General features: G+C 38.9%; 1 protein-coding gene across 1 annotated transcript in view; it reads right to left on the minus strand.

Moving 5' to 3' along the window:
• SPAG9 (sperm associated antigen 9) overlaps positions 1-20779 on the minus strand; it is a 61794-nt gene that overhangs the window by 17889 nt on the left and 23126 nt on the right. Inside the window, exons 4-15 of the mRNA XM_082294213.1 lie at positions 18036-18130; positions 13353-13506; positions 9011-9221; positions 8418-8517; positions 7726-7847; positions 4618-4675; positions 3926-4078; positions 3785-3836; positions 3232-3362; positions 2042-2098; positions 1001-1174; positions 195-324 (exon numbers count right to left, since the gene is read on the minus strand). Coding sequence (XP_082150339.1) covers positions 195-324; positions 1001-1174; positions 2042-2098; positions 3232-3362; positions 3785-3836; positions 3926-4078; positions 4618-4675; positions 7726-7847; positions 8418-8517; positions 9011-9221; positions 13353-13506; positions 18036-18130 — 1437 coding nt within the window. The remainder of the gene's footprint in view (positions 1-194; positions 325-1000; positions 1175-2041; positions 2099-3231; positions 3363-3784; positions 3837-3925; positions 4079-4617; positions 4676-7725; positions 7848-8417; positions 8518-9010; positions 9222-13352; positions 13507-18035; positions 18131-20779) is intronic.

Below are 20779 nucleotides of genomic sequence, written 5' to 3' on the forward strand. Positions count from 1 at the left end.
TCTTTGGAATCAGTTTCTCAGACTTTATTAAACACAGTTAAGAGTTTTTAATTGTTGTTTCTCTTAGGAAGATTCTTTACCGCAAAGTTCAACAAAAAAAAGCTGGAATCACTCAAACACAAGCTGTGAAATCATACCCTACTCAAATGTGACAAAACATGAAGCTGTTACCATTACATCTGAAAACATCGTACCTGTTTGTACTTCTGAGGTAGACTCCAGCCAAAAGCCTGCACTCTGCCATCCTCCTTCTGGACATGAGCCTTCACCTGGCGGTACTGCTCCCTCTTCTGCTCCCGGCGCGAGGCTAAACTGGCTTCAGTTCTGGGCAAGAATCAGGATTGAGGAACCTCTTATTTATGCTCTTTAGAATCTCTTGTGCAATGGGAATTGCTGTTAAACTCAATAATCAAGACTTCTGTGGAAGCACTGGGTTACCAAGGGTATCCCTAGTTTTTTTCACCTATCAAAACATCAGGTTTCCTGTTGGCTATTTTTAAGGGACTGATGAAAACCAGGCAAAACCAGAAAGTCTATTGCCAGCATCCTCAATGGAAATTAACTTGGGTTGTGTACTTCTACTCAGAGGTCCAAAAGTTGTAAATCAAAAGGACATATTGCCAAAACAAAGCACAGGAGAAAAAAAAAATAATTGCAGATACTTGTTAGCCTGACTCTTACGTGTACCTTAAGTACCTGTACAGTTGCTGCCCAGCTACAGCATTTGCATATAAAAGTGTACCAAGTGCTGCCTCCTATGCCTAAATGCACTTTTTTTGAAAGACAATGGTATTTAGCAAGCAGAATATTTCAGCCAGGTGCTCAGAGTATTCACCCACTGCTGCACATTTCACTCTGCACTATCTTGAGTCCTTATGAATCAACATACACTTCAGGAGAACATTATACTTCACTTAGCAGCATGCTAGTAATCTCAGAGGACTAAAAGAGTAAACACTTGATAGAGCATATCTAGTGGTATAAAACCAAAATGTCTTACTCTTCACTGAGGAATTCAAAGGCTTTAGATTTGTCACTGGGTAATTGAGATAAGGTGCTGCTTCTTTTCTTGACTGACGGAGTAATGTGCGAGGTTGGAGCATTATATTTAACATTGACAGGAGGTTCTGGTTTCTTTGCTGTATTGCTGGATGAACTGAAGAGCCTGCTAAAACTAGAAGAGAAAAAGACAAGAGTCAAGATTTGTCAGATATATCAAATTTGATTATGCAGGCAAAACACAGCATATGCCAGCCTGCTCAAGACAGTTAAAATAAGAAACTGGAGCCCAACATAGTAGCAGCCACCACACACTCAGTAACACTCTCAAAGCACAAAAAGTCATGTCAGTAAGAAAAATTCTTAAAGGATTATTATCCTATTTGTTTATCAAATTCAATGGGAACTTCATCTCAAATTAACATCCACAGGGACCCAACAAAATTAGGATGTGAACATCACACCTGGAAGACAGTTCCATGAAGGACATTAGTTCATGCAGAGAGCATTTTAAAAACCCCACTATTTTCTAGACAAAAAGATAGAACAATTATCAGCAAATCACAACATCCAAAGGATTATTTGACAAATATCTTGTTGTGAAAAACACTGGTTTAGATTTAAAGAGCTTGAAGTCAGCAAGGACAATGTAACAACCAGTAAGCTGTACTTCACAGAGGGAAAGGAAGTTGAAATAAATGCAATCCACACGTGCTATTCAGGTTCCTACTTTTCATCATAAAAATGAATCCAGAAAAAATGTTCAAAACAAGAATCCTGGTGCATATTCAGCTAGAAAAAAAATTCCAGCACTTTGGCATTTAACTTCATAAAGTGCACAGCCACTCACTACATGCTGCAGCTTACAATACATTTAGTCTTCCAGACCAGTCTTACCGAGTTGGCATGCTGGGCAACAAGAGGAGAAAGGTTAAGACAACTTCATCTGCCAAAAAATAATTAGCTAACATACACAAATGTGCCAGCTAATTGCTTAGGGTCTTTATTTACTTCTGCCAGTGATTTGTGTTTCTATACTTACAACTGCCAAATGCTTGATCTCTTCTTCTCTTGCATGGCTGGATTTTCTCTTGATGCTCTACAAGAAATGAATTCCAAGTTTACTGGGTAAGCAATAATTAAAAAAGGAAAAGGAATGGAACAGTGTGTAACTCTTATTTTTAAAAAAAGGATTAAATCTTGAAAATGACAAAGCCTGTTTTTTCACATGCTACTTCTTTACTGATCAGAGCACAATACTGAAACTCCCACTAGAGGGAATAATAAACTTCATCCACATTTCTTTGCATCCCAAACAACTGGCAAGTCTTTTTCAGACAGTAGAGACAAGTCTGCATAATTCTGTAATGAAAACAGCTCAAAGAAAGCAGCAAACCATTTTAAATTATTCTGCCCCTTATTTAATATTTTAACCATTGCTTTTTGTTTTAAAGCCTATTAATCTTCAACACATCAGTAAATAATTGATAAAGTGAGTGTTCCCATAGCCACAGATAAGGGATAGGAGAGAATTTCTACAGCAGACAATAGCTACAGAAAAACAAGCCATGGCTGTGGGAATGTGCATTTTTCCTCCCAAAGGCTCAGAGGCATGAGGACAATGGGAACAATTACATGTCACGGCTGTCCATGGCCAGCAGGCAGCACCAGAGCCTCTGGTACCTGTGGTCAGGGACAAGGATGAGCTGGGCTGAGGTCTGAGGCAGGAGACTTAAATTTTTAAACCATACCTTCCAAACAACTGAATATTCAGGATGCAAATGAGACCAAATCACCACCTTTACTGCTTATATTTAACACACTTTGCACAGCTTTAAACTGTTTTATCCTGAACAACCCAAGCTCTTCCAAAGGAATTATGCTCAGTCCGAAGACTACACTATCCCTATTTTGACATCACAAGGTATGTGTACACAGAGTAATTTTTACTGCCCAACAGATTAATATTATTTACAATTATCAACTTTTGTAACTATTTCAAAATAAGCATCCCTTGAAAAAATGTGTGTATTTCACATCATACAAAGTAACACATCTTCACTGAGGTCTCACCAAGAACAATTCTGACAGATTATCTGCCCATAATTTAAAAACAAAGCTCCTCATGGAAATGAGGAAAGCAAGCAGAAGGCAATGAACCTGCTGACCTGATCACTCTGCAGCTAAAAATCACAAGCAGCTCTGTGCAAGATTCTAGAAGAGCCTTTTCACCTGATCATCTCAGTCCATCGGACAGCCTCCTGCAGCTCCATCAGCCTCTCCTTGTACTGGTTCCTCTCCATCAGCACTCGGGCCATCTCCACACGTGTGAAGCGTTTCCGCTGCGCCGTGGGGACGTCGCTCTGGGCACACAGGGAAACAACCATGGCAGGGACAAAGGAGCACCACAGGGCCCTGCAGAGGCACCCTCAGCCTCCTGGTAACAGCCAGGCTAGGGCACAATTCCAGATTTCAAATAATTTGGGGCTTTGGAAATCGGAGTTCTACCTTCCTCTCCTCCCAGCTTTTGTATGCAACATAATTTGAATGAAAACAGCTCTTCAAAAAAGGAGTGTGATAATAGTGGTCAGAGAGGAAAGAAAGCAAACTAATCACTGTCAGCTTAATTTCACTTGTGCTCTTTAGATCTTCTGTCTTTCCCATACAGGGAGGAACTTTACCACTACTTCTTAGGCAGTAAATTTTAGTGGCACTCACTAAACACGTGGACTTCTAATGTCCCATTGAATTACACACACAAAACCACACACACATATACACCTACATCATCATCCTCTTTAGCCTTCTGTCTTGCTTCCTCTGCTTCTGCCCGAGCCCTAAATACAACATAAAAACCAGCTGCATTAAATACCACAGTAGGGTTTTTTCTTCTTTTTCTTTTTTACAACCACAGGATTAAACTTACTTTCTCAGCTCTTCTTCCAGTTCTTTATTTTTCTCTTCAAGCTTTTGTTTCGCTTGTTTTACAGCTTCTAATTCACCTTGTAGTACATCCTTCTCACAGGTCAATTCATCCACCTTTGCTATTAAATCATTCTTCACTACATTCAGTGCATTTCTACACAAACATTGAAATCACATGGTTAAAAGGATGACCATGGTCTCACAGTTCAGTTTCAGCCTGGTTTTATTTTTGAAGACCTACACATTTCTTACTGAGATGCTGTAAAAAGATACAGCTTTCTTAGAGGTCAAATAATCTCTTCACCAAATCTTCTACATTTAAAGACATTCACATTCTCTCTATTAGAAAAAAGTACTAGTAAATCAGTTTGCTTAGAATAAATTCCTCAACAGCGCTCCAGTGGATTTGCCTCTGCACTTACAGCTGTGTTTCTGAGAGGGAGTTGATCTCATCAGGACATAGCACTCCATTTCTTGGAGCCTTACAAGGATCAAAACAGATTTTGCTTCTTAGGTCCTTAATTTTTCGAAGAAGACCAACTCAGCCAAATACACCTACAAATTCAAAATACTCACACCCCCACTACTCTTAGAACTCAAAGCACATTTGTATAGTTTCAATTCTGTATCAGGATATTGATGATATAATGAAATAACAAAGTCAGTATTTTTTACATAAACATTCTCACTCACTTTGTCTCCAGCAGCTGAGTGTTTTCCAAAATAAGGTTTTCAACCTCACGCCCCATTCCTTTCCAAAGGAAACAAACACATGAAATTAGCAAATAAAACTGATGTTTTTACAAAACTTAGGTTTTGCCATTGTCTAAAGTCAACTGAATTTAAAGTATGACAAACTTGTCAGAAGAACTGTGAGCTAGCTGAAGTTTCAGGTCCAACCTACCTTCTACAATTAGCTTTCCCCTCCACCTTCTCCCAATCTGACTTCAATTAAGGCCCAAAGACATCCCTGGCTAAGCACAGGCCAGTGTTGCTACTCTGTATATTTAGAAGATGCTACTGTACTAAGACAGAAACCAAACACAGCATATGCTGCAGAAGTATTAGACCACAAAAAGTTAAGTTTAAAATGCTCAACTGTCTTTTACACCATGTTAGATACCAAAGCATATCAGTTATAGACACAAAACATGCTGAATAAAACTCAGATTGTGAAAGCCCTGCAGATCTCCCCAGAGCAAATGATACCTTACCAAAGAAATTATGGTCTTTAAAGCCCATGCATTCCATGTAGAGCAAAAACAAGAACAAGAAACATTTCATGTGAGGTGTAGTATGAGCGAGGAGCGATAAAAGGTTTAGACTTAGGAAAGTAAGAGTGAATTAAAACAAAGCCGCCACCAAAAATCTGAAGTGGGATGGGATGTGATGTGATTAGAAGCAGGATTTACACAGAAGACAGATGTTGAAGAATTTAAGTTTGTCACAACCATTTCCATTGGTTAAACCTCTTATAAAAATCACTAACTTAATAAAAGTCTCTCTGTGAAACAATTTAGAAGCACAGTCCTTGGAAAAAATGCTAAGCCATTCAGAAGTTTCCAATTAATATGTTATTATGGAAAAAAGTGAACATAACTTTTCATGTAACTAATGTTACCAATTTCTGTAAATTAATTTCTCGCCCTATTTTTTGCATACCTAATATAATTTCCAGAATTTAAAAGAAGATAATTTCAGGAGAGAATAATTATTTTGCATCTGGCACAGCAAAATAATTACCACACAGATAACAGTAGAAATTACGTTAATTCAAGATTAACATAATGAATGAAAAAGGTATCTTAATGGTGGAGGCCTTTTACAATACTTTAGGATCACAATCTTCTAAGCAACTTTGGCAGCAGACGACTTAAAAGATATTTGGGTAACAAAGAAAAAAGGTATCTATAAATAGACATGCAAGTCAAAGTTCCCGCTTTTGACATTTCCCTCTCTGGGTTTTGGATTAAAAGTAAATGAAGTAACTTAGATCAGCCATGGTTAGTTTATCAATATCTGGAGAAATCCCCTATACTACAGCCATCAAGAGATTTTATTCAAGTTGCTATTGCTTTTTAAACATTTTCAATATTCACAGATAAAAGTACATAGGATCACGTCCAACAGGTTTCAGGATCTTTTATAATGCAAGAACAAAAACTAGAAAGCCAGAGTGCAACAGCAAAAAAAAAGTTACCAAGCAGGGAAAAAAAACGCAGAGAATGTATTTTATGAGAGCAGCAGCCAAGAATGCCTAACTGGAGAAGCAACAGATTTCAAAGATTTTTTGAAAAAAGAAGCATACACACCAGAATATTCCCCTGGGTATGCAGCCCAAGAGAAAACAGATTAGAGAATCCCAATTAACTATATTTACACAACTCCATACTGAAGTTTAATGTTCACTTAGTACAAATCCAAATGCTTGAAACACACAGACTATCCTGGATGCAGGTGTGGCTTTTCAGGTTTTGGACTATGGTTGTCCTCAAAGTGAAATGACAATTCTAAAATAAAACTTTCAGAACAACACATTCTGCATCACAAATGCAGGTAATAACCCTAGGCTTAGTCTGCACACACTGGTGTTTCCAGCAATAGATTTACAGAAAATGGTAATAAACTCACTGAAAAAAAAATTTAATAAATTATACTAAAAAGTATATTATTTTTTGCCCATGGAAAAGAAAGGATTAGAATCAGGACATCCTGACAATAATTTGATTTCTTTAATCAATTTATCACAGCTAAGGGATGGATGTTGCTCCATGTTAGTACTTCTCCAGTATCTGTAGTTTTGCATGCAGAATGTGTGATTAGTTGTCCCTGTAACAATGAAGTGACATCCAAGAGTTTTGGATGAAGTATGTTGCAGTAAGGATGTGGAGAGCCTCACTGCTCAAAGTGACAAAAAAAGAAAAACCATCTCAGACTGGAGATAGGCCCATTACTCCTAGAGAGTAACACCTGCAGAAATGTCACCTGCTTGATGTAAAGTAAGTTTCTGGAGGAACTATGAACAACCAGAAATGCAGATTGCACACAGGAGTTTTAAGAGTCCTAATAATCTGTATTTTTGCTGGGTCAGAGGACAGAAGCAAACAAGCTGTTGACTGACTGCACACAATCCATTTCTAAAGCACCTGAGAGTGGCATTTCACACATTCCATACTATCAGCTTTCATTATTTCAAAATGAGGCCTGAACAATTATATAGCCAAAAATATCTTGATACACTGTTTATAGAAAGATTATTCTTCTGATGACCTTTTTGATCTTGGTCAACTCAAACTCAAAACTCACACTTTTTCAGTCAGCATAGAAGTAACAGAAAGCTGCTTAGGGGAAGGAGAAATGTGGGTTTCCCCTCCCCTATCAATTAACAGTTTGATTCTCAAATTACCACCATTTCATTTGCTGCAATTCTCTTTTAAGTTAAAATCCCTAAAGAAGTGATAAAGCCAGGCCACTATAGATCAGGCATGACCTGAATAAAACTATCTAAAACTAGTTCAAGACAAGAATCCTCCCTTGAGATAAAAATCCTTATGTAAGAGAACATACAGGGAGAAATGAAATAGAGAATAGTGTAGGAAGTGCCCCAAAAGATTAAGACATCGTTACATAGAGAGAAAGAACAAACACTTTCTTCTGATTTTGCATTCCAATGACTACCTTAGGATGCTACTCAAACAATTTTAATGCAAATGAAGACTAACACTAAATCCAGCAAGAATAATTAAGCACTTCCTAAAAAGGAAAGTTGCTGTATACAGCATCTTTAATAACCTTTCTTACCCAGTAAATCTGCACCTTCATCCACATCTCCAATTAGGCCAGAACCAGCAGATGACAGCTCCTCAAAGAGTGACTCTGTGTTACGGTCAAACGCTTTGTTCTCGATGCCTTTGGTGGGAGTGCTGGGCAGAGAATTAATCAAGACATGAAAAAGCAGGGAGAAAACATTCCCACAATGAAGAAAAGTTTTCTCTATATTTTTTACCAGTAGTTCATTTGTTCTCCCAAACAAACCCCACAAGCTTTCAGCTGGCTTACAACTTCTAGATTCTATTTTCAAATACTGCTTTGCCATCAAGATCCCAAACTTAAAGCAGTTGCTGATATTGAGCTGGACAGTATTTTAATAAATTAAAGCATATCAAGTTTTGGCCTATAGAAATTCAGTTGTGTCAGGACTTAGTCAGCCCAAATGCCTGAAGAACAGACAGCTCAGCTAAACTGGAAGTCATTTAATATAGCAAGAATGCAAGAGAACTGAACAGTAAAAGGTCAAAATATTCCTGTGCTCAGAGAAGGAGCTCCTTTCTCACAAAGCTCTTACACCCTTAAGATTCATCATACAGGGTAATTTTATCCATCTCATCCCAAGAATGAAACAAAGACAGGACAAAGGAAAATTCCTGTACACAGCATCTTTAAATAACCTTCTAAAATTTGTCTTCTTCCTCAAATCACAACACACAACTTACCTGGAACCCTTATATCCACTGAGATCTTTGTCCATATCCAACTCTGGAGTTGACTCAATGATTGCCTGAACTTCAGATTTTTCTTCATTTTCATTTCCCCCTAGGGCAAAGCAAGTGGTACATGTCCATAAACAGAATCATCATGACATATTAACTACATGTAGTAGTTCTTAAACAATTACCAACTTAGGATACTTCTGTTCAAAGACTTATCAGGGTAATTAAATGAAAAGACCCACAGATTTTGATACTCTAGTGCAGACACTGGAATTTCTAGGTCTCTCCTAAATTTAACACAAGTCATCTTATGTTACTTCCTACTATTTCTGCAACTGAAACAAAGACGTCCAACACTTCGTGACTCTTTGTGCCTTTTCTACTGTCAAAGAAATGTCATAAATAATTCTAATTCTGGAGAAAAAAGGACTAAAGTTACCAATAAACAACAGACTTATCTCTGACCAATATTCTGCACTCTTTAAATTATTGAGTAAAAAACCCCATTCCCATTTGTGGCACAACAAAAGACAATTAAAAAGTGATCCAATATGAGGTCCATAGTAACCCTACATTAAGAAGTTAAAGCAGCTCACCTGTGCACACATTTCTTGTCTCTTGAGCTACCTGTACTTCAATATTCTTGCTTAAATCCAGCTTCTCATTTGACATCTCTGTGTCCTTGGCAAGCCCTTCAACATTATCCTTTTGAGGTGTTTCAGCAGGCAGCACAGGAACATCTGAAGCAGCTGTGGATGCTGGAGTAGTACATTTGGAGCCTGCTTGGCTAACATCAGAGAGCTCATCCTAGAATTGCACAATTACCAGTAAAAAATGAACACAAAGTGTTATTAGAAGTGTTGGGCTTATAAACTAAGGAATAGACACCAAAATCACTGTATTTTACTGAAAATTATGCAAATGCAAAGAAAGAGGAATAAAAAGAATATTTTAAGCCAGTACAGTCATCTTTAGCCTATGGATGTTTCACTCTTGTTAAGGCAGTTATAGTTACATTAAAATGCCTTTATTTTTAATAGTAATGTTTGATCTTAGCTGATAATTTTAGTTACAACTTCAGGGTGCTTTTCTGTGAAGTCTTCCAGACAACAAGCAGCCTTCTCATTCTAAGAGTCCTTCTAGCTGCACAATGATCTGCTTAATCTTCCCAAAGCTGTTATAAAAGTAATGGTTCAGAATGTACATGGTACCTTAAAAAGCAGACACTGAAGCACTGATGCAAACATGGATTTAACTGATATTGAAGTGTAGTAATTCCTAGAATCATAATCACAGAATGGTTTGGGTTGGGAGGAACCTTAAAGATCATTTTGTTCCTGCTGTGGGCAGGGATGCTTTCCACTAGACCAGGTTGCTCCAAGCCCAGTCCAACCTGGCCTTGAACATTTCCAGGCATATTTGCAAAAACTTCAGGTTTTATGTGCTTTCCAGTGTGAACTGTGAGTGCTGGCTGACCCTGGGAATGAGACATGGAACTACAGTCATTACTTGCCCAGTTAGATTTCAGATCAACCATGGAACATCAGTAAACAGCTCCTCAGAAGCTGACTCCTGGCAACAATTTACAGTGACACTGTGTCAAGACCCACAAGTATGGCATTAATTATGGAATTAATCCAGCTGCTGGACTCCAGATTAGGACCATTACTCAGACAAAGCTGCATCAGGTACTGGGTGGGAGGGCAGAGTGGACTGCCTGTGACACAACCACAGGCCACTACCTGAACATACCAACAGCCCTTTTTTGGCCTTTCTCTCATCTTCATTCACATTTTACCCCTCATTCATGCCCAGACCCACACCAGATGTCTGATCTATGACTTAAGCAGCACATGACAGTGAACAACAGCTCACTGCAGAGAGGAAAACAAGTCTGCCTGTTTAGGCCAATAGTTTCTAGCACACACCATTAGAGGAATCTTGATGGGGAAAATAAAGATGAAACTTGAAGCTGCTGTGTGCAAAATGAAGGCAGGACAGTAACTTTTGATAAAAAGTTCCTGCAGGGTTTGTTTGGGAATCAGAGGTGAAAGCAAAGCTCCTGGACAAGTCTGTGACATTTAAAGAGAATGTAACTTATCTCAAGAAACCTGGAACTTGTCAGGAACGAAACAGGTTTAGATTTTGCAAAGCACAAATTCACTGTATTGCCAGCATGCCTTTTTGTGGAGGAAATGAAACTGAATTTTAAGGTTATTTAAAAAAAACCAAAAAACACAGAAGACACCTGCATGTAGATACACACTCTCTCATTTGTACTTAGCATAAGATTACTATGAATTGTAACTTACAGATTTCTCCTTTTGGAACTTACTACAGTAAGATTTTTATTTGTGTAGGGACAGGAAGTAAAACACACATTTATGTATATCAGCATAAATGCAAAGCTTGCATCCTATAGTAACATCCCCGCATTGAATCTGCAAGCCCTAGAAACAAAAATTCAGCACTAATTGCCTATCAATTACTGACAGTTCTCATTGTTTTGCAGTAAATTGCAGAATAGCCAATTATTAATATTTGATTTTCTGTCAAAAGTATTCAGAAATACAGACACCTCTAGAGGAATAAAAGAAAAGAAAAAACCTCTCTGCAATTTACCCAATTGCCTTTTAAAGGGGTGAAGTTGAGGCACTGGCTAATGGTTCATACTTGAGTGAGCAGATACAGAAGGGAGGAAGTGGTGCCCCTTACCAAGGGCATCCAGAGCTCACACAAACGAGGAATAAAACCTCAGCAGAGCTGTTGGCTCTGTTCAAACATTTCTACATCTTTGTATTCCAAGAGCATCCACTAACTGATGCAGCACAAACTGATCACTGACTTTCACACACAAAGCTCAAGGAAAAATAGCTTGATAGCACAACAAGAACCAGTGAATAGAATGGTCCTTTCCCTAAGGGAATTTCAAATCACCCCATCTATTTTATATTTCTGACTTTATTATCTACGGTATTGTTCTACCTTACTCTTGGAAACTACACAGATTAAACTATTACAAATGTTAGTTCCAGAACTAAAGAAAATGAAAAAAAATTTCACTAAGTGACACTCAATTAATGGGAATATCTCAAAGCCTAAACATTTGAAAGTCAGTGTTGTGTTGACTTAGCAAAATATACTTCTTTGGTCATGCTGCCAAAAGATTTTTCCTGAAAAAAAAGAAAAAACAGTTTAAAAATTCAACAAATAAATCTGAAGGAGTAACTCATCTGCTGCAATGCTGTGCAGAAACAAGTAGAAAAGAATGAGTGGTACATAATTGTGTCATCTTCAAATGATATCCAGCAATGTCACTACTGCACAAGCTACAGAATACCCAGATTTTTCATCTCTGCCACCTCCTCTTTGTGACACTTTTGGAGGAAACAGTGACCATTAATGAAATGTTCAGGCATGAATGGAAAATAGATGCTAGAAAGCAACAGAATCTTGTTTGTGCCTTGTACTGGATGTTAGAAGTATTTAGAAGAAAAGTATTAGAGAAAAAAGTTTCATATGCTGGTTTTGACTTCAATATATCATGTTATTCAACAAGTTAACTTCAGAAGTACTTTACACTCACAGCTACAAAGTAAAGATGTTGCCTTGGACTCAAGGAACTTATTCTGAATAACTTGTAGATTTGAATAACTACAGTTCAGGCTATTTTGTGAATTCTCATTTTAGCACTGCATTATTTTTCGAAGAATTATACCAAGAAGCCTATTTTGACAATATGGATTAGCCAATTTTCTGAGAGGAAAGGATGGAATCAGAAGCTTCCCTTTCCACCTCATCTCCACCTACTCTTCATCATAACTTGTATTTACTGTACATAAATTATACTTCAATCAGCTTTTCTAAAATCTGCCAATTTACTGATGTTAATTAGCATAATACAAAGGGAATTGGATGAATTCAAGATCCAACCTCCTGACTAGCACCATTTTTAAGTGACAAATTTTTAGAAGCAAACTCACATTGTCACTTTGATACGCCTATAATTAACCACTACTTACTCTCTCCATTACCTCCTTATGACCTCCAGGATAAATAAATGGATTCCTATTACCTCCAAAGAGTTTTTGTAGTTCTGATTAGTTAATATTCCCCTACTAGGCAGGTATTAAGTTTGCTTAAGAGGAAACTCCTCTCAGCTCTATGCCTTTCCAGAAATAACAGCACATCCAGAGTCTTCAAAAAAAAACCTCATCAAGAAGTATATACTGGGAGGATTTACACATTCTGGAGTTCTTCACCTTGCAGATCCTTCTCCTGCTGTGCTGCGAGTGCATCCTAGACTGCCAGACTCATCACACTCCAACACCACGCCCCCATTCCTGCACTCCTGCAGATTGTTCTATTCCACCCTCTCACTGTTGGAACATGGAACAATTTCAGGAATTATAGCCAAGCTACAAGTAAGGGAAATCATGATCACAGGCTAATTCAGGAAAGTTAGGTAATTCTCAGCTCTGTGGTCTACCTACACTATACACCTGGTAGTAGGCAGAGGCTGCATGAAGAGCACTGCCCATGGAGTAACCGAAGCTTTCCTTCTAAAGCAGCATTAATAAAGCTAATTGGACTGTTCCCACTACCTCGATACATATCTAGTGTGGAAAAACAAGTTGGAACATTTGGAAAGCGTCCTTAGTCAGAAAGAAAAGACCCACTGCTGAGAATAAGAAGGGAACTAACCTGTATTATCACTCATTTGGAAAATGCCCCCAAAACTTTGTTTCTTGCAGTAAGAAAGCTCCCTCAAAGCTCACTGGAGTAAGCACTGTACTTGGCTTATACAGAGATGTTTTAGAGCTTTCCCTCCTCTCTTTCAATTTGGTTTTGTTTTCTTTTTTTTTTTTTTTTTTTCTTCTCCCAAGGATCTATTATGGGAGTTTCTCCTGCCACACGAGGCAGCCAGGCTGTGCTCACCTTGAGGCTGGTGTGGGACCGTGGCTGGCTCAGCTCGTGGAATTTCCAATGCTCTGCCGCGGGCGTTTCCGCCGCCTCCCTCTGAGCCTCGGGTGTGAGGAGAGCATCTCCTGCAGGTAAGGGGAAGATGCCCAGGGATATGGGACGCTCCTTCCTGTTGGAAAGACAGGCAGGGTTCATCAGCCATCTCAGATGTCACACAGTCCATTTTCTTGTAGGCCTCAGAAATCAGCAGGGAAGTGGTGAAATTCCAGGTTCCAACATGCAGACACTGCTCCATTAAACAGTGCAGCACACCCAGACTGTGCCACAGCACCCAATAATTCCTCATTTCACATGACTGCCAACAGTCAATTCCATGGCTTTAAATAGCAGTTATTGATTTACACTGCAGCTACTCTGTAGCAAACAAAAGTTTTACAGAAATGAAACACCAACAGAAGTATATGACAAAAGTGCTTCCTTATTTCAGATTGAATTACAGTTTTCAGCAGCCACTATTAAAAATACCATTTTGCACCTTTTTCTCCAAGATATAACCACATAAATTCTACAACAGCAAACAGCTAAATCATCAACTGAAGCATTTGCAAAACTGTAAACAGTAAGCCTCAAGCAACTCCTCTCAAATCATTGGGTATTTTATTCCTGAAGATCACAGAAATTACATGGATTTGTGTAAGAGAAAAGAACTGGGTCAGGGAATTACCAGTGCTACACTGGCTCAGCCAAAAACTGTGTAGTTTTACCCAAGATCAGTTCAACCCTCTACTTCACCCTAAAGCTGCACAAAAGCTTGTGCCAGCAAAGCAAATTACTTCATCCCAACTTTTCACTTCTTCACTCTTTTCCCTTCCCTATGGAAAATAGCATTTGGAAACTCCAAAGGTTTATGTATTAACCCTCAAAAGAAACAAAAAATCCCCAGGTTAGTAGTGTGCTCAGTGAACAAAAGGAGTCGTTCTTCCTGCTAGCAAGAGACAAAACCATTCTGTGCAATGCCATTCATAGGATGCTGTAGCCAGCCCTGAAAAGGAAAAATATCAGCCAGGCCTAGAACTGAGATAAGCAAAGTGTTTGTTCAGGCAGAACAATGTAATGCAGAAAAAAAAGACTGTAATCAACTAGCACAGCTCTAAGTATAGTAGAGGCAGAAGATAAAAGTGTGCACAAGTGATGGCATAGTTTTCACATTTCAGCATTGTAAAAAGTCACAACCACATGTGTTTTCTTTCACAAGGTCCTTTACAAATTAAACATAACCTAGGCAGAATTAGTATCTGCATATAAAATACATGCAAAAATATGGCAGGGAGTGCTAAAAAACAAAAGCTAAGCATTTTTGGACATATTTTTGTTTACTTGCTTTGAAGAAAAGTTAGTGAAGAAAGGATTTTATCTACCCATTAATCAGTAAACTCCCTTTGGTAAATTTTACGTTGTCAAAACCACAATGTTCAAACAGCAAACAATTCTAATTGGCATGAACCTTTCCAGTCCAGGTGTACAAAGATGCTTCTTGTCAGAAAAACCTTTGCACCTAGTTCTCACATTGGAGCAATCTTGGCTTTTCAGAAATATTATTCCAAATTAAGTCATTAATTGTGAAGTAGTTTAGCACAACAAAGCAGGCAGCAAAGTGAGTAAAGCAAAATCAGTCTGGGTTACAAAATTCAAAACACCAGATAATGTTCCAGCATCTGCAACTGCTGGAATGAGAAACCCCACAGTGGATTCCAAAGATTCCCACTATTGTAACAGGTCCTGCTTTGCTTTAGATTTCCCACAACTCTCAGGCATGTGGGGAACAAAAGACATGCCACTGAAGCTGAGATTATGTCAAAAGAGGGGCTGAGACCATTTCATTGGATAAGAAGTGCAGGAACAAAAAGGAAGAAGAAAAGCTGCCCTTCAGGGGCTGATAGAGCTGCATTGGAGGGGCCTGCCCTTAGGCATTTCCTCATTGCAGGACATGCCACAAAACTGATCTGCTTTGCAATCCTCAAAAGAGAGGATATTAAATGGGTACCAAAATGGTTCACACCTGACATTGCTTTTTTGTCCAGATTAGTTTGAAAGAAATTTTATAATAAACATATTTTGATGTGTTAGAACAGAGGTCAGGTGCATCGCAAGGCTGTACAGTAAATGAAGTTTGCAGAAGAGGCTAATTTTGGAAATGAAGGTTATCATGTATCTGCATTAAAAGAAATTATCTGATTAGACTGAAGCAATTTAAATTTATTTCACTGCTTGTTGAGCAGAAAGCAAAGAACCTCTTTTGCTTCCCCAGGGCCCAAAAAATACCTGAAAATGCCACAGCGAGCAGAATGGAAACATGTATTTTAAAAGCCTAAACTAGTATTTTGAAGTGATGCACTGAAGCATTTACAGGAACCTTTAGGATAAGCAACCAGATGCTCAGTTCTAAAATCTGACTAGTGTTGAAAAATAGAAACAATTCTTCTACAATTAGATTCCTTCATCCTATATTTTTATCTCTTTTTTAAAATGAATAAAGACCAAGGAAGTGAATTCTAATTCCTGTAATTCCTAAAGCAAATTACTAGGGGCAGGAAAAAGCATAGCTTCCCCAAACCCCTCAAACCCATTAAATACTCCAGGGGAGCAAAAGCACTTAAACCATCTGACTATTTAAAATTAAAAAAACATCTTATAAGTTAATGGATATGAAGGTCTGTTTTGGTTTTGTTTGGTTTTAGAGTTGGGAAATATTTGTTCTGAGTTTTGGTTTCCCCCCTTTTAAACAAACAGACTTACTACCTAGATCAATCTATAGAGTTTCATTTGAAATTTATTTTATTTCTTCATATTTAAATATTCATTCCAGTTTTTTATCAGCTACTGGCATAGATTGGTATTTCTTTCATCTACTGAGAGCCTTTAAACCTTTGGAACAACCCATCTGTGCTCAGAGACCCAAGTTAAAAGCATACTGCTATACAAAGTCTACATGCACCTAGTATTAAGGAGGAAAAAGGCACATAGCTGTTCCAGAGATCACTAATCTCCAGCATTTTTTTCCATTTAAAATAAAATTTGCTACTGAATTTACAACCACAGGTAAAATATGTCAAGTTTTCAGGCCAGAAAGCTGCATTTTAAAACTTTTCCAGCTGTTTTCTATCCATAATTATAGCATTAAAACATGTCAAGACTACTTCTGGCCACAATATTCTAATGCATCTCTGTCTGCTACTGCTCCAGGCACATAGGACAAACAGAACATAACCTGAGGGGGAGGGACAGACAGCTGGCAACTTGCCATACAAGTACAGAAACAGAGGAGAGGGTAACATTTGGCAGAACAATAGTGAATAGGCTTTAAGAACTCTAATGCTTAAATAATCAAAGATTTTTTTCCCTCCACCAACCAATAATCAGATTTTTTGAAAGTAACGTGATCAACTAACTATTGTGGTGTTAACATCAATTAACTTATCTTACATAAGCCTTTTGATTAAAACAGGTGCAGTTTAATAGTACAAAGCCTTGGACTGCATACATTTATGCTATACAAGATCAGCCAAGTACCTGACAATACACTGAACGTGTTATCCCTGACATTAACATTGCAGCTTTTGCAGCAGGTTACAATAAACTGATGTTAAGAGCTTTGCACAGAGAAAAGAAACAAACTGACCTCAAATAAAAGGCAATGAAAAAAACCAGATTGTATCTCTGTACATAGACACATTTACAACAAAACCTGACATTTACATGTAATTTACATCTCTGATTTGTCCCTGTTTGAAAAAGGAGGAGAACAGAAAGCAGGGGAGCAGCGAGACACACGAAGCCGGGGTTCAGTGGGTCAGAGTACCTGAGGATCCTCGGGAGGTTCTGCGTCAGAGCCGGCACCCCCGTGGAAATGGAAAAGTGCACGAGCAGCAGAACCGAGAGCGACACCAGGATGGCCGAGTTAATGACCACCGCCCCGCCAACGAAGCCAAACACAAACAGCAGCATGCAGCCCGGATTCATGGCGCTGCGCTGGCATGGTGGAACGCCGGCTCCGAGAAGGCTACGCAGGGGCCGAGGGGGGATCTTTGTAGGCAAAGTCTGTCATTCAGCCGCCGCCACAAAAACAATGCCATCAGCAGCAGCAGCGGCGTTCCGCTCTCCTGCAGCAGCTCCAGAGCAATGACATCACCGCCCTCCTCCCCCTCGCCGCTCCTCGCAGCATCGATGCAGCAGCGCAGAGGCACGGCCAGCCCGGGAGCGCTTCTCCCTCCTTCCACGCAAGGTTCATCGGCTCTAAAGCTCCCAAATCTGCATAATCTATTCCCAGCGAGCCCTGAGGACGAGCGGGTACCACGCACGCACCCCCACCGCCCTGCGCACAAAGCCGCGGCCAGACCGCGGCCGTGCCGGGACAGCCGCTGACATTTTCCCTGCCTGCTCCAACGCAAACACGCCAAAAAGCTGAAATTGTTTAAGGCTAATTAATGTACAAAGTATATCTCAACGCTTAGCGGCACAACAGCAAAAGCCTCTTTCTACGGATTTCTACGCTGTTCTCTTACCGCATTCCAATCATACAACGAATCTTTCCGATTCAGCCGAACCGTTGTTGTAGGATTAAAGAACAAAGTCTTGCAAACACAAATGAATGGATTTTTTTTCTCTCATTTCAGGGTGAGAGAGCAATAAATAGCTTACCTAATTCTACTGTGTGTTGTGGATTCTAGCTGATCACCCCCTGTTAGCTGATGAAGTTTGGTTCTTTCCAAGTGCTCCATATAATTGTGAATCATCTGTTTACAAGGACAAAAACAGCAAGAAATATTTAGTAACATTTACTTGTACTACAACTGCTAAGTTCTTGACCAATATATTCTCCCCCTGTAGTGCTAAATAGTAAAAGTGTTTAGAGACATTAAAGAAATAAAGAAAGCAGCAAAATTATACAGTGTGTAAACCCACAAACCAGAAGAGAACTCCATACTAAATTAAAAATATTAGAGAACTTCCTTGTGCATTCATGCACAGGAAACATCCTAAGGGTAAATAAAGTGCATGCAATATTTCAAACATGAGTTTGGAAAAGAAGTACCATGTTCAAATACATTTTTGAGTCTGAGACCTCTATGTCCAGCAGATATTAGCAGTTTTTACATGATACATAGTAGGCACTATAGGCCTAATTGCAAAGTACTGTGAAGGTCAGACAATATGCCCCTCACATACTAAACACTCTGGATCCATGGGCCAATAATCAGATTATTTCTGTAAGCAGAAATATTAAGTACCCATTTCTTCTCCTTTTTTCTTCTAAAATACAAATAAACTTAAGCTTTCTGTATTTTCTACAAGGAAAGTTTGGTTTTAAATTAACTAGGCTGACATCTCATTAGAAGGACAGTGGCTGTGGATTTTTAGCACTCGAGATGAGCTCTGCTTGCTCTCTTTCTCACAAGAGACAAGTGCAGGCCAACACGGTGACTCCTGCAGACATAACTTATTTAATGAGCTCTGACTCCCGTGGCCAAAGGATGCTGCTCTCAGCATGTAACTGATCCAGGACATGCATGGGGAGCAGGTATTACTGCATCACTCCAAGGACTTCATCTGGACACACATCTCTGAGTTTAAAACTGGGAAAGCCTGAGGAAAGCCTACATGCAATTTGGTATTTTTAGCACTTTCAACACTCACATTCACAAATGAATAGGGCTCTAGGAACAATAAAGGAAGAAAGAAATCACAGGTGTACTGCAGAGGAATTTAGTGTACTTTTTTTTCCTGAGACATATTCAGGTCACATCTTAACAGCTTCCTCCAGAAATAAAAAAACCTATTCTTTAGAACTGCAATTTCTTCTGCTATTCTACAAAGGGTATACAAACACTTCAGAATAGTGATATTACCAGGCATTTGTACAACCAGTGTTATATAAGCTTTTGTTTTGGGGGCAGCTGCACACATGAGGACTGAACTCAGCAGGACCTGGAAACCTACATCTACATATTACTCTCAAATCAGATTGGATGTATCCAAGTTTGACCTTCAGATGCCACCAACCTCAGCGCCAGCTTCTCCTCAAATCCTGCTTGCCACCATTAGCTACATAGGAACATATATTCTTAGTTTCAGATTTCTTTGATCAAACAAACTGGCTTAAGATATCCTGACTGACAGATATTTTACAAATCAGTAACTTATGTTAACTACTGGTTACATACAGATGTTGGTTTCCCAGCATTCACCTGAACTAATAAAAATAATTCAGAAAAAAACCCCCATGCTATTTTTAGAGAAACATTATATAATATACTTGAACTGCTGTCAAAAGCTTACAATATTTATCCTCCAACAAAATGCAGCGTTTCACCAGACCATCCCATTTGTTTTCTGATTTTTAATGCTTGCTCACACACAAAGGCAAACAAAAGGATTGAAAGCTCCACCTTCAACTATCCACATTTGTTTTTTTCTTTAACCAAGCAGGCAAAACTAGGTGTTCCAATTGTTCCTTTGCATAGTTTTACACAGATTTATTATAATGCAAATTAATTTAGAAATTCCAGGGGGGATAAGCTCCAAGAATGCATAACTTTGAAATGCACATTAGACCATTCTGTATCCTGTTCATGTACTCCCTCGTCACAGGAGGAAGATATTGCTGACCTGCCTGCAAACACTCCCATTTGAAGCACACTGATTGGTTTCTCAAAGTAAAATTTTAAACAGAACAATTGTTGTGTTTTCAGCCAGTGAACAGAAGATGAGTGACCAGTACCTCTCCAGGGAACTACTAACACATGGGAAAAAATAGGGTCAGTAAAACCCATAGAACTTTCATGTTTTGCAAAGGACATGGTTTTAACCTACTCTCTTCCCCCCTCTCAGTATGTTCTTTTGTTTACTGAAATGTCTCATCACATTTACTACCCACAGAGACTGGAGGGTAGGTCAATTGAAAGGACTGTTCAGTTTATATTGTTCTGCAGCTGAAAATGATGCTGATAATAAAATAAGCAAATCTGTAGATCACATACTTCAGCACAATGCACGTAAGCTATAGGAACCCAAAAATAAAATTATAAACAAAATGTGCAGTGCTGCATGGTAACTTAAGATTCATAGAATCATAAGGCTCTATGTGCACGTGCAGCACTCCATGGCAATTTCTCCACAGACCCAGGCTGTATGTGCCTGTGGTGTCCAAAAAACCAGAACAGTGGTACCACCATGTAAAGCCCACTCTCTGCCTCAACCCAGGGTCCCAAGGATAAAAGTTGACAATACTGGAATAGTGTCCACAAGGAAAAGAGTTCCTCACCCTCCCTCCCTCCCCATGGGATGGGGAGCTTCACAGCTGGTGCTGTAGTCTTAAGAAATGATGTGTGAATTCCCAACTTTCATAAACTTAATTTGAAGGTTAAAGTAATAAATTAAATACT

This window comes from Coloeus monedula (genome assembly GCF_965178545.1).
Source record: "Coloeus monedula genome assembly, chromosome: 19".
In the NCBI taxonomy this organism is placed as follows: domain Eukaryota; kingdom Metazoa; phylum Chordata; class Aves; order Passeriformes; family Corvidae; genus Coloeus; species Coloeus monedula.